Source organism: Gavia stellata, chromosome 31, assembly GCF_030936135.1.
Source record: "Gavia stellata isolate bGavSte3 chromosome 31, bGavSte3.hap2, whole genome shotgun sequence".
In the NCBI taxonomy this organism is placed as follows: domain Eukaryota; kingdom Metazoa; phylum Chordata; class Aves; order Gaviiformes; family Gaviidae; genus Gavia; species Gavia stellata.
Window position 1 is genome coordinate 1,715,114 of NC_082624.1, and position 12,604 is coordinate 1,727,717.

The following is a 12,604-nucleotide window of genomic DNA, read 5'->3' on the forward strand; positions in this document are numbered from 1 at the left end:
ACCCCCCTTTTGGGGGCAAATCTGGGGGGGTTGGGGGTTTCTGGTACCCCCCTCCCTGGGGCAGATCTGGGGGGGCCCAGGGCCTGGCAGGGGGCTGGTACCCCCCTCCCAGGGGTGGTTTGGGGGGGGCCGGGGGCCTGGGGAGGGGCAGATCCTGGTCTCCCCCTCCTGAGGCCACACCTGGGGGGTAACCGGGGCTGGGGGGGGTCCCGGTCACCCCCCCCCGGGGTAAGCTCCAGAGGGGTCAGGGGTCCGGGGGGGTCCCGGTACCCCCATTCTGGCTGCAGCCGTAGGGGGCTGGGGGGGTCCCCAGATCCCAGGGGCAGATCCGGGGGGTCGGAGAGCACCAGGCCGGGGGGGCGGGGGGGTCCTGGGGGGGGAGAAGACACAGCGGGGGGGGGTGTCCCCATCAGCATCGGTGCCCCCCCAAAAAAAACCCCTCAAGACTGGGGGGTCCCCGCACTCACCCCACTCCACGGCGCTGCTGATGTCCCCTCCTGCCGGGTGGCACCCAAGGGGTGGGGGGGCGCGGGTGGGGGGGGGACACCCCTGTCCCTCCCCGGTGCCCCCCGCAGCGGCGTCCCCCTCGGTGATGAGCAGCGGCTGCAGCGCGGCGCTGTGGGGCCGGTAAAGGGGCACCCGCTGGGCACCCATGGGTGCCAGCACCCGGCTCTGGAAGAGGGGGTTGGTGTGGAAGTGGGGCTCCTCCTCCTCCAGATCCTCCTCTTCCTCGGAGTCTTCCTCCCGGGAAGAGCAGCCATCATCGTCATCATCCTCCTCCTCTTCCTCCTCGCTGCATTGGGGGTCCCGGTGCTCGGTTGAGGTGGTCCCACCCGTGGGCATGGCCTTGGGAGAGACGGTCCCATCCATGGGCATGTTCTTCTGCGAGATGGTCCCACCCATGGACACGGACTCAGGTGAGATGGTCCCATCTGTGGTCATGGCTTTGGGCGAGATGGTCCCATCCATGGACACGGACTTGGACGAGATGGTCCCATCCATGGGCATGGCTTTGGGCAAGATGGTCCCATCCATGGGCATGTTCTCCTGCGAGATGGTCCCACCCATGGACATGGACTCAGGTGAGATGGTGCCATCCATGGTCATGTCTTTGGGCGAGATGGTCCCATCCGTGGTCACGGACTTGGGCGAGATGGTCCCACCCGTGGGCACAGACTCAGGCAAGATGGTCCCATCCGCAGTCATGGCCTTGGGCAAGATGGTCCCATCCTTTGGCACATGCTCGCGCGAGATGCTCTTGTCTGTGGGCACGGATTTGGATGAGTTGGTCTCATCCGTGGGCGTGGACTTGGGCGAGACGGTGTCGTCTATCGGCACATGATCCTGCGAGACGGTCTCATCCATGGGCACGGACGTGGGGGAGATGCTCCCATCCACGGACATGGACCTGGGCGAGATGCTCCCATCTGTAGGCACACGGCCATGGTGCTCATTTGAGATGCTCCCACCCACAGACACGTGCGAAATGCTCTCATATGTGAATCCGCAGCCTCGGTGCTCGTGGAAGATGCTCCCATCCACGGGCACGGACTTGGGGGAGGTGGTCCCATCTGTAGACACGTGGAAGATGTTCTGGTGTGTGGATCCATGGCCTTGGTGCTCATGGAAGGTGTTCTCATCCATGGGCAAGGGCTTGGGTGAGATGTTCTTCTCCATGGGTGTGGATTTGGGTGAGATGCTCCCACCCATGGACATGTGGAAGATGTTTTCGTATGTGGATCCATGGCCTCGGTGCTCATGGAAGATGCTCTCATCCGTGGGCGCGGACTTGGGTGAGATGTTCTTCTCCATGGGCGTGGACTTGGGCGAGATGCTCCCACCCATGGACACGTGGAAGATGTTTTCATATGTGGATCCATGGCCTCGGTGCTCATGGAAGATGCTCTCATCCGTGGGCGCGGACTTGGGTGAGACGCTCCCATCCGTAGGCACGTGGCCATGGTGCTCTTGTGAGATGCCCCCACCCGTGGACATGTGGAAGATGTTTTCGTATGTGGATCCATGGCCTCGGTGCTCATGCGAGATGCTCCCATCCGTGGGCACCTGCTGGTGCGAGACGCTCTCCTCCGTAGACCCAGGACCTCGCCGCTGGTGCGAGATGCTCCGCGCCGTGGCCGCGCTCCCGGCCGTGGCCCCGTGGCCGTGGTCCCAGCCACCCTGGGGCGGGCGGTCGCGGTCGCCGCCGTCCGGCTGCCCCTCGATGGCTCCCTGCAGCTCCCAGACGCAGAGCTGGGCTCGCACCAGGCTGGCCCAGAAGACGTCGGTGCCGGTGGGTGCCACGGCGGGTGCCAGGCCGGGGGGGGTCACCCCTTCGGCACCCGCCCCCGAGAAGACGATGGCGTCCTGTGCCGCCAGGACCCCGGGGGTGGTGGTGGGGGTGGTGGTGGGGGTGCCCGCCGGCTCCATGGCGCGGTGCCCGCCGCTACGGCTGCGTGCCCACCGTGCGCAGGCAGCTGCCCGTCCTGCCCGGCCTGCCGGTGCCCGGCCCCATGGCCGTGGGTCAGCCCTGCGGGGGGGAGCAGGAGGAGAGGGGTGGTGGGTGGGGGTCCCTGCACCGGGGGAGGGAGGGAGGGAGGGAGGAGGAAGAGGAGGGAGGGAGGGAAGGGTGGAGGAAGAAGGGACAGAGGAGGGAGGAAGAGGAGGGAGGGAGGGAAGGGTGGAGGAAGTAGGGAAGGAGGAGGAAGAGGAGGGAGGGAGGGAGGGAAGGATGGAGGAAGAAGGGAGGGAGGAGGAAGAGGAGGGAGGGAGGGAAGGATGGAGGAAGAAGGGAGGCAGGAGGGAGGAAGAGGAAGGAAGGGAGGGAGGGAGGGAAGGATGGAGGAAGAAGGGAAGGAGGAGGAAGAGGAGGGAGGGAGGAGGAAGAGGAGGAAGGGAGGGAAGGGTGGAGGAAGAAGGGACGGAGGAGGGAGGAAGAGGAGGGAGGGAGGGAGGGAAGGATGGAGGAAGTAGGGAAGGAGGAGGAAGAGGAGGGAGGGAGGGAAGGATGGAGGAAGGAGGGAGGGAGGAGGAAGAGGAGGGAGGGAGGGAGGGAAGGATGGAGGAAGGAGGGAGGGAGGAGGAAGAGGAGGGAGGGAGGAGGAAGAGGAGGAAGGGAGGGAAGGGTGGAGGAAGGAGGGACGGAAGAGGGAGGAAGAGGAGGGAGGGAGGGAGGGAAGGATGGAGGAAGAAGGGAGGGAGGAGGAAGAGGAGGGAGGGAGGGAAGGATGGAGGAAGAAGGGAGGGAGGAGGGAGGAAGAGGAAGGAAGGGAGGTAGGGAGGGAAGGGTGGAGGAAGGAGGGAGGGAGGGAGGGAAGAGGGAGGAAGAGGAGGGAGGGAGGGAGGGAAGGATGGAGGAAGAAGGGATGGAGGAGGGAGGGAAGGATGGAGGAAGGACGGAGGGAGGGAGGGAGAGGAGGAAGGGAGGGAGGGAGGGAGGGAAGGATGGAGGAAGGAGGGAGGGAGGAGGGAGGGAGAGGAGGGAGAGGAGGGAGGGAGGGAGGGAAGGATGGAGGAGGGATGAAGGGAGGGAGGGGGAGAGAGGGAAGGAGGAAGGGACGGAGGAGGAGGAGGGAGGGATCAGAGGAGGAAGGCGGGATGGAGGGAGGAAGGAGGAGGAGGAGGAGGGAGATCCTGGGGAGGGAGGGAGGGGGTCAGGGTGGGCACCTCCGGGCAGGGGTGGGGGCCGAGCACCCGCACCCCAGCACCCGCACCCCGTCCCATCCCCCGCCTCACCCCACGGGCCCCACGTCACGGCCCCCACGTCACCCGCGTCACCGCCACCGCTGCCGGTTTCCGGCCCTGCCGGGCAGGAAAGGGGGATGGGGGGGGGCTCCACCGACCCCCACACACCTGGGGGGCCTGCACTGCACCCCACACTGCACCCCACACCGCGCCCCACACCGCGCCCCACGCCGCGCCCCACGCCGCGCCCCACACCTCGCTCCCGCCTAGGCCGCCGTGGTGCACAACCCCATAGCAGCCATCAGAGAAGCCACTACAGTGGCGGGGGGGGGCTTACGGCTCACCCACCCGTGTGTCCCCCCCCCACACCAGCACCCCCTGTCCCGAGTGGGGGGGGGACACCCAAGGGTGGGGCTGCCTGCAGCGCTGGGGGGGGGTGTCCCCCAAATTGGGGGGGGGGGTGTCTTGCACCCAGCAGTGGGTGCTGCCTGTATCTGGGGGGGTCCCTGCCGGGGGTGGGGGGCACCCCAAAGTGGGTGCTGCCTGTGCACTGTGGGGTGGCCACCCCGGTGGCCCCCCCCCCCAAACCTAGGGCCCCCCCCCCAAGTGCCCCCCCCCCCCGGGGGCACCCCAGGGACCCCAACGGGGGGGGGGGGACCCAACGGGTTATTGGGGGGCTCTGGGGGGACCCTAAAGGGTGGGGGGGACCCCAAAGGGTGGGGGGACCCCAAAGGCTTCTAAGGGGGCTCTGGGGGGGGATCCTAAGGTCTATGGGGACCCCAAGGGGTTATGGGGGGGGGGTGCGAGGGTGGGGACCCCAAAGAGGGGGGGGGGAGCCCAAGGGGTGATAAGGGGGCTCTAGGGGTGGGGGGGGACCCCAAGGGGTGGGGGGGACCCCAAAGGGTGGGGGGGAACCCAAAAGGGGGGGGGACCCCAAAGGGTGGGGGGGAACCCAAAAGCTGGGGGGAGCTTTGGGGGGGTCCCCAAGGGTTGGGGGGACCCCAAAGGGTATAGGGGGGGGACCCCAAGGGGTGGGGGGGACCCAGAGATCTGTCGGGGCTCCAGAGGGGCCGTGGGGGACCCCAAGAGTTAGGGGGGCCCCCCCAGGGGTGTGGGGGCCCCCAGGGTTTTGGAGGGGACCCCCAAGGCTTGGGGGACCCTCCGGGGCCAGGGGAGGGGGGGGCCTGGGGAGCGCTGGGGGCTATGGGGCGCCCCAAGGGGACCCCGCGCCCCCCCCCGGGCACCCCGGGGGTCCCGCTGCCCGCCCCCGCTCCCCTCCCCTCCCCTTACCGGCACTGCCGGCGCGCGGCGCGGGGCGTGTCCACCGCCGGACACGCCCCCTTCTTCCCCCTCCCCTCCCGCCGGGGCGGGGCAAGGGCGCACAGAAACCCGCCCTCAGCCACGCCCCCTGGTGAGGCCACGCCCCCTTGGCGTGCCCGGCCCCGGGTCCTGTCCCGCTAGGGCCCGATCCTGCCCCACGGGGCCCGATCCTGACCCTCCATAGACCTATCCTGCCCCACGGGGCCCGATCCTGCTCCACGGGGCCCGATCCTGACCCTCCATAGACCTATCCCGCCCCACGGGGCCCGATCCTGCCCCACGGGGCCCGATCCTGACCCTCCATAGACCTATCCTGCCCCACGGGGCCCGATCCTGCTCCACGGGGCCCGATCCTGACCCTCCATAGACCTATCCCGCCCCACGGGGCCCGATCCTGCCCCACGGGGCCCGATCCTGAGCCTCCATGGTCCGAGCCTGCCCCCACGGGGCCCGATCCTGCTCCACGGGGCCCGATCCTGCACCCGTATGGGCTGATCCTGCCCTTCCCAGTTCCGATCCTGCCCCACGGGGCCTGATCCTGCTCCACGGGGCCCGATCCTGACCCTCCATGGTCTGATCCTACCCCACGGGGCCCGATCCTGACCCTCCATGGACCTATCCTGCCCCACGGGGCCCGATCCTGCTCCAAGGGGCCCGATCCTGCCCCTCCATGGACCTATCCTGCCCCACGGGGCCTGATCCTGCCCCATATGGGCCTGATCCTGCCCCACTGTGGCCTCATCCTGTTGTGTCCCCCCCCCAAACCACACACCACAACCTGAGACAAACACCATCTCTTTATTCCCCCACCCGGGGGGGGACCGACGGTGGGGAGGACACCCCCACCCATGGGTGCCCTCCGCACCCATGGGTGTCGCAGTCACTTGCGACGCAGGTAGAAGGCGGTGACGGCGGGCGGGGGGGCCAGGGCCAGTGCCTCCCCCGGCCCCGGGGCGGTGCTGAGGAAGCGGCCGGGGAAGGCGGCCGCCTCGAAGGTGTGCGTGGAGCCACCGAAGGTCTTGTAGAAGGTGTAGGGGGTGGCCTCCGCCCCCCGCGAGAACAGGTCCAGCAGCCCCACCTCCTGTCATCGGGGCGCGGGGTGTCACCGCTGGGACACCACCCTGGGGTGGCACCGTCCCAGGGAACCCCCAGCTCTAGGTGCCACCAGCTCCAGGTGGCACCGTCTCAAGGAACACCAACCTTCAGGTGATGTCATCATGGGGTGACACCACCCTGGGGAACCCCCACCTCCAGGTGACACTACTTCAAGGTGGCACCACCGTGGGGAACACCAGCCTCCAGGTGATGCCGTCATGGGGTGACACCATCCCAGGGAACCCCAGCCTCCAGGTGCCACCACCTCAGGGTGACACCATTTTGGAATGACATCATCTTAGGGTGCCCCCACCTCGGGTTGCCCACCTTGGGTTGCCCCACCTTTGGGTGTCCACCACCTTAGGGTGCTCCTACCTTGGGTTGCCCACCTTGGATTGGCCCACCTCTGGTCATCCACCACGTTAGGGTGCTCCTACCTTGCGTTGCCCACCTTGCGTTGACCCACCTCTGGGTGTCCACCACCTTAGGGTGCCACCTCCTTGGGTTGCCCACCTTGCGTTGACCCACCTCTGGGCATCCACCACCTTAGGGTGCTCCTACTTTGGGTTGCCCACCTCAGGTTGACCCATCTTTGGGTGTTCACCACCTTAGGGTGCCCCCACCTTGGGTTGTCCACCTTGGGTTGACCCACCTTTGGGTGTTCACCACCTTAGGGTGCCCCCACCTTGGGTTGCCCACCTTGGGTTGACCTACCTTGGGTTGCCCCACCTCTGGGTGCCCACCCCAGGGTGCCCCCCACCCTGGGCCACCCCCCACGTTGACACCTCCCCCATGCTCACCTCCAGCTTCAGCTGGGGCTCGGGGCCGGTGCCGCAGGAGAGGGCTTGGGTGCCCCCCCGGATGCCCACGATGAGGGGACAGCGCCGGCGCTCCAGGTGCCGGTTGGGCACCACGCTGATGGGTTCTACGAGGAGATGGGGTGGGTGGGGCGGGTGGGAACACCCATGGGTGGGGGTGCCACGCCCTCCCCACCCAGGGCACCCACCTTCCTGGGCGGCGTTGGCACCCTGCAGGCTGGTGGCCACCAGGTGCCCGTTGTGCAGGCAGAGCCCCTTCTGCTCCGTGTCCCGCATCACGTAGTGGTAGGGCTGCGCCAGGGGCCGCTTCTCCGCCGAGGACACCGTCATCTCCTCCGACTCCTCTGCCAGGGGACACGGGGACATGGGGACATGGGGACACGGGGACATGGGGACATGGGGATGGGGCACACAGGGGTGATGGGCATGTGGGGATGGGGGACATGGGGACATGTAGGCATCACAGGCACGTGGGGTTAGGGGACATGGGGACATGAGGACACGGGGATGGGGCACACAGGTGTGATGGGCACGTGGGGACACAGGGACACGTGGGCACCACAGGGATGTGAGGACGGGGGACATGGGGACTCAGGGGCATGTGGGCATCACAGGGAGGTGGGGATGGGGGACATGGGGATGGGGGACATGGGGACATGGGGATGGGGGACACGGGTGTGATGGATGTGGGGACATGGGGACACAGGGACACGTGGGCATGACAAGGAGCTGGGGATGGGGGACATGGGGACACAGGGAGATGTGGGCATCACAGGGAGGTGGGGATGGGGGACATGGGGACATGGGGACACAGGGACACGTGGGCATCACAGGGACATGGGGACGGGGGACGTGGGGACATGGGGACACAGGGACACATGGGCATCACAGGGAGGTAGGGATGGGGGACATGGGGACATGGGGACACGGGGACACGTGGGCATCACAGGGACATGGGGACGGGGGACGTGGGGACATGGGGACACAGGGAGATGTGGGCATCACAGGGAGGTGGGGATGGGGGACATGGGGACACAGGGACACATGGGCATCACAGGGAGGTGGGGATGGGGGACATGGGGACATGGGGACACAGGGACACGTGGGCATCACAGGGACATGGGGATGTGGGACGTGGGGACATGGGGACACGGGGACACGTGGGCACCACAGGGACGTGGGGACGTGGGACATGGGGACGGGGACACAGGGGGCGGGTGAGGACAGGGGGGACACGTGGGGACAGGGCCCCCCTGCCTGCCAGGCGCTACCTTTCCCCAGGAACTCCTCGAACAAGGCCACCATGTCGGGGTCGATGACAGACTCCGACGTGTCCCCGGTCCCCATGCTGAGCCCCACCACGGCACCCAGCCGGTGCCGGTGAGTCTGGGACCGCTCCGGGTGTCCCTGGTGCCCCTCGGCCCTGCTGCAGCCCGGGGGGGGCGGGGGGGGGAGAGGGTTGAGGGCGGGTGTCACGCTGGGTGACTCGGGCCCCGGGTATGAGGGGAGGGACAACCCCGTCCCCACCCTGTCACCACTCACCTGAAGGCAGGTCTGGACACGTGGGACATGGCTGAGCCTGTGCGAGAGAGGGGGTAACGCGTGGGTGACATGAGTTACGTGGGTGGGGCATCCCCCCCCACCAACGCGCCCAGTTTCTCGGTTGCCGATAGGCTCCCGCTTGTCAGTAGGCTCCAGAGTGAACACCCTCCGGATGTTGCCCAAGCGGGACACAGCTCGTCCCCATCCTGTCCCCAGCGATACCTGCAAATCTGTCAGCTTCCGAAATCCTGTCCCGTGTCCTCTGGGTTGTGCGTGTCCCCCCACGAGTGACGGTGGCTCTTATAGGGCCAGGCGGGGCGGGGGGGGACAGCACCCGCCCCGGTAATTGTACGGCAGTGAGCTGGGCTGGGCGGGCGCTGGCACCGCGGGAGGATGGGTGACGGGGACACGGAGCGATGGTGAAACGCCACCTGGTCCCTCTGTCCCCTGTGTCCCCCTCCCCGTGATGTCCACAGTCACCGTGGCTGGAATCCCCCCTGTGCCATGTCCCCATGGTACTGGGTGCCCCCCGCCACCCTCGTCCCCGCCGTGTCCCCTGTCCCATGATGTCCTGTGCCCTGTGGGTGGTCCCCACGATGGCCCTGTGCCCCGTCCCCAAGACGCTGGTGTGTCCCACGTGCCCTGTCCCTGCAGTGCCCATGAGCCATGTCCCCAGGGTCCCACGTGCCACGTCCCCAGGGTCCCACATGGCACATCCCCAGGGTCCCATGTGCCATGTCACCACGCACGATGTCCCCAGGGTCCCATGCACCATGTCCCCAGGGTCCCACGTGCCACATCCCCAGGGTCCCATGTGCCATGTCCCCAGGGTCCCATGCGCCTCGCGCGATGTCCCCAGGGTCCCACATGCCACGTCCCCAGGGTCCCACGTGCCACGTCCCCAGGGTCCCATGTGCCACGTCCCCACGCGCCATGTCCCCAGGGTCCCACGTGCCACGTCCCCACGGTCCTGTGAGCCCTGTCCCCACGGTCCCACCTACCCCATCCTCATGGCCTCGTCAGCCCCGTCCCCGCGGTCCCCTGTGTCCCGTCCCCAGGGTGCCCACGTGTCCTGTCCCCGTGCTCCCACGTGCCCCATCCCCACAGTGCCCCTGTGCCCCATCCCCACAGTCCCACATGCCCCATCCCCGCCGTGCCGTGCCATGCCGTGCCGTGCCACGCGGCGCTGGCGGCGGTTGGGGTGTGCCGGGCGGGAAGCGTCCGCCACCACCAAATCCAGGAAGGGGCCAAACCCGGGAGGCACCCGGCTATGGGGCAGCCCCGTTGAGTCACCCCTCCTTGGGGACATCCCGTCCCCATCCCGGTGGCGCAACACCGGCCATCCCGCCGCGGTGACGCAGGCGCCGGGGGCCACCGTCACCCCCTTCCTCGCTGTCACCCACGCCACGGAGACGAAAGCAGTCCTGAGCATCTTTATTCCCAGGGGATGCCACCGTCCCTGGGGGGATGTCACCGTCCCCAGGGCCGGGGGGCTTCAGCAGAGCTGGAAGTAGAAGTCGAGGAGGTGGGTGGCATCGGGGTGCCGGGAGAGCCCCAGGGGCTGGTGGCCGCGCGCCGCGGTGCAGAGGAACCAACCGGGGTTGGCGGCCGACTCGAAGCGCCAGAGCCCGTCCTTGTAGGAGCGGAAGAAGGTGAAGGCGGCCGAGGCCGCCCCGGCGTGGGGCAGCTCCCGGATGTCGGCGTCCTGCGGCGGGCACCGAGGCCGTAACGTCACCGGCAGCCGGCTGGAGACACGGGGGTGGCCGCGCCAGCGGGGGCTGCGGAGGTCCCCAGCCCTGCGGTGCTCCCGTCCCTGCGGTGTCCCCAGCCCCGCAACGCCCCAGTCCTGTGGTCCCCACCCCTGCGGTGTCCCTGTCCCCAGGTGCCCCCTCCCCATGGTGTCCCCATCCCCGTGTGCCATGTCGCCACGGTGTCCCCAACCCTGTGGCGTCCCCGTCCCCACGATGTCCCCACCCCTGTGACGTCCCCAGGTATCCCTCCCCATGGTGTCCCCATCCCCATGTGCCCTGTCCCCACGATGTCCCCATCCCCGTGCCGTCCCTATGTGCCCCCTCCCCATAGTGTCCCCATCCCCATGGTGTCCCCGTCCCTGTGACAACGCCGTTCCTGCTGCGTCACCATCCCCATGGTGTCCTCATCCATTTCATGTCCCCATCCCTGTGGTGTCCCCATCCCCACAGTGTCCCCATCCCCATGGCATCCCTGTCCCCACAGTGTCCCCATCCCTGTGACATCCCCATGGCATCCCCATCCCCATGGTGTCCCCATCCCCGTGGTGTGCCCATACCTTTGATGTCCCCGCAGTGTCCCCATCCCCGTGGTGTCCCCATCCCCATGGCGTCCCCATCCCTTTGGTGTCCCCACAGTGTCCCTGTCCCCATGGCATCCCTGTCCCCACAGTGTCCCCATTCCTATGGCATCCCCATGGCATCCCTGTCCCCACAGTGTCCCCATCTGTGTGGCATCCCCATGGTGTCCCCATCCCCACGGTGTCCCCATCCCTTTGGTGTCCCCGCAGTGTCCCTGTCCCCATGGTGTCCTTATCCCCACAGCATCCCTATCCCTGTGGCATCCCCATGGCATCCCCATCCCCATGGTGTCCCCATCCCCGTGGTGTCCCCATCCCCGTGGTGTCCCCATCCCTTTGATGTCCCCACAGTGTCCCCGTCCCTGTGGTGTCCCCATCCCTTTGGTGTCTCCGCAGTGTCCCCATCCCCATGGCATCCCCATCCCTGTGGTGTCCCCATCCCCGTGGTGTCCCCAACCTTTTGGTGTCCCCATCCCTTTGATGTCCCCACAGTGTCCCCGTCCCTGTGGTGTCCCCATCCCTTTGGTGTCTCCGCAGTGTCCCCATCCCCATGGCATCCCCATCCCTGTGGTGTCCCCATCCCCGTGGTGTCCCCAACCTTTTGGTGTCCCCATCCCTTTGATGTCCCCACAGTGTCCCCATCCCCGTGGTGTCCCCATCCCCATGGTGTCCCCATCCCCATGGTGTCCCCACAGTGTCCCCATCCCTGTGGCATCCCCATCCCCATGGTGTCCCCATCCCTTTGGTCTCCCCACAGTGTCCCTGTCCCTGTGGCATCCCCATGGCATCCCTGTCCCCACAGTCTCCCCATCCCTGTGGCATCCCCATGGTGTCCCCATCCCCATGGTGTCCCCATCCCTTTGATGTCCCCATAGTGTCCCCATCCCTGTGGCATCCCCATCCCCGTGGTGTCCCCATCCCCGTGGTGTCCCCATCCCTTTGGTGTCCCCATCCCTTTGATGTCCCTGCAGTGTCCCTGTCCCCGTGGTGTCCCCATCCCCATGGTGTCCCCATCCCTTTGCTGTCCCCGCAGTGTCCCCATCCCCATGGCACCCCCATCCCCATGGTGTCCCCATCCCCGTGGTGTCCCCATCCCTGTGGTGACCCCGTCCCCGTGGTGTCCCCATCCCCACGGTGTCCCCATCCCTTTGCTGTCCCCGCAGTGTCCCCGTCCCTGTGGTGTCTCCATCCCCACGGTGTCCCCATCCCTTTGGTCTCCCCGCAGTGTCCCCGTCCCCGCGGCGTCCCCTGACCTGCAGCTGCAGGGTGGGCTGGCTGGCGGGGGGGCTGGCCAGGCAGCGGGTGCCATTCTGGATGCCCAGGATGACGGGCAGCCGGCTGGGCTCGAAGGCGCGGTTGGGCACCCAAAACACCTTCTCTGCGGGGGGACACACACACACACGCACGGGGCCATCGGGGTGTCCCCGATGTGTGTCCGTTCCCCCCCCCCGCCACGTCCCCATGTCCCCAACTCACCTTCGAGGGCGGCGTTGGCCCCTTGCAGGTGCCCGGCCACCAGCCGGTCGTCGCGCAGGTAAAGCGACTTCTGGTTGACGTCCCAAATCCTGCCGGGGACAGCGGTGCCCACCCTGACCCCCCCGCCCCTCCCCGAGGTGGCACCCATGGGTGCTCCCTCCCCGAGGTGGCACCCATGGGTGCTCCCCCCACCCTCCTTACCGGTACTGGAAGACTTTGGTCTGGTGAGCGGGCGTGTGGCAGAGGGCGAAGCCTTCGGCCTCTGCGCAGAGGAAGAGGAGGGCGAGGGTGAGCGCGGCCTGGCACGCCATGGCGCCCCGATGCCCTCCGCCAGCCCCCCCCC

The 12,604-nt window shown here is 67.9% G+C and overlaps 2 protein-coding genes across 2 annotated transcripts; both read right to left on the reverse strand.

Annotated features, from left to right (window-relative positions):
• Positions 1–5,881: 5,881 nt before the first annotated feature.
• On the reverse strand, positions 5,882–8,234 carry LOC132319823 (interleukin-36 receptor antagonist protein-like). The gene is made up of 4 exons (XM_059831588.1): positions 8,186–8,234; positions 7,103–7,258; positions 6,897–7,021; positions 5,882–6,082 (listed from the first exon to the last, which is right to left on the reverse strand). The coding sequence occupies exons 1-4, from the start codon at positions 8,217–8,219 to the stop codon at positions 5,882–5,884; spliced, it is 516 nt and encodes a 171-aa protein (XP_059687571.1). The 5' UTR covers positions 8,220–8,234.
• A 1,717-nt stretch (positions 8,235–9,951) lies between these two features.
• Positions 9,952–12,572, reverse strand: LOC132319759 (interleukin-36 receptor antagonist protein-like). Its single transcript, XM_059831386.1, has 4 exons — positions 12,463–12,572; positions 12,262–12,350; positions 12,039–12,163; positions 9,952–10,161 (listed from the first exon to the last, which is right to left on the reverse strand). The coding sequence occupies exons 1-4, from the start codon at positions 12,570–12,572 to the stop codon at positions 9,952–9,954; spliced, it is 534 nt and encodes a 177-aa protein (XP_059687369.1).
• Between the last annotated feature and the right edge of the window lie 32 nt (positions 12,573–12,604).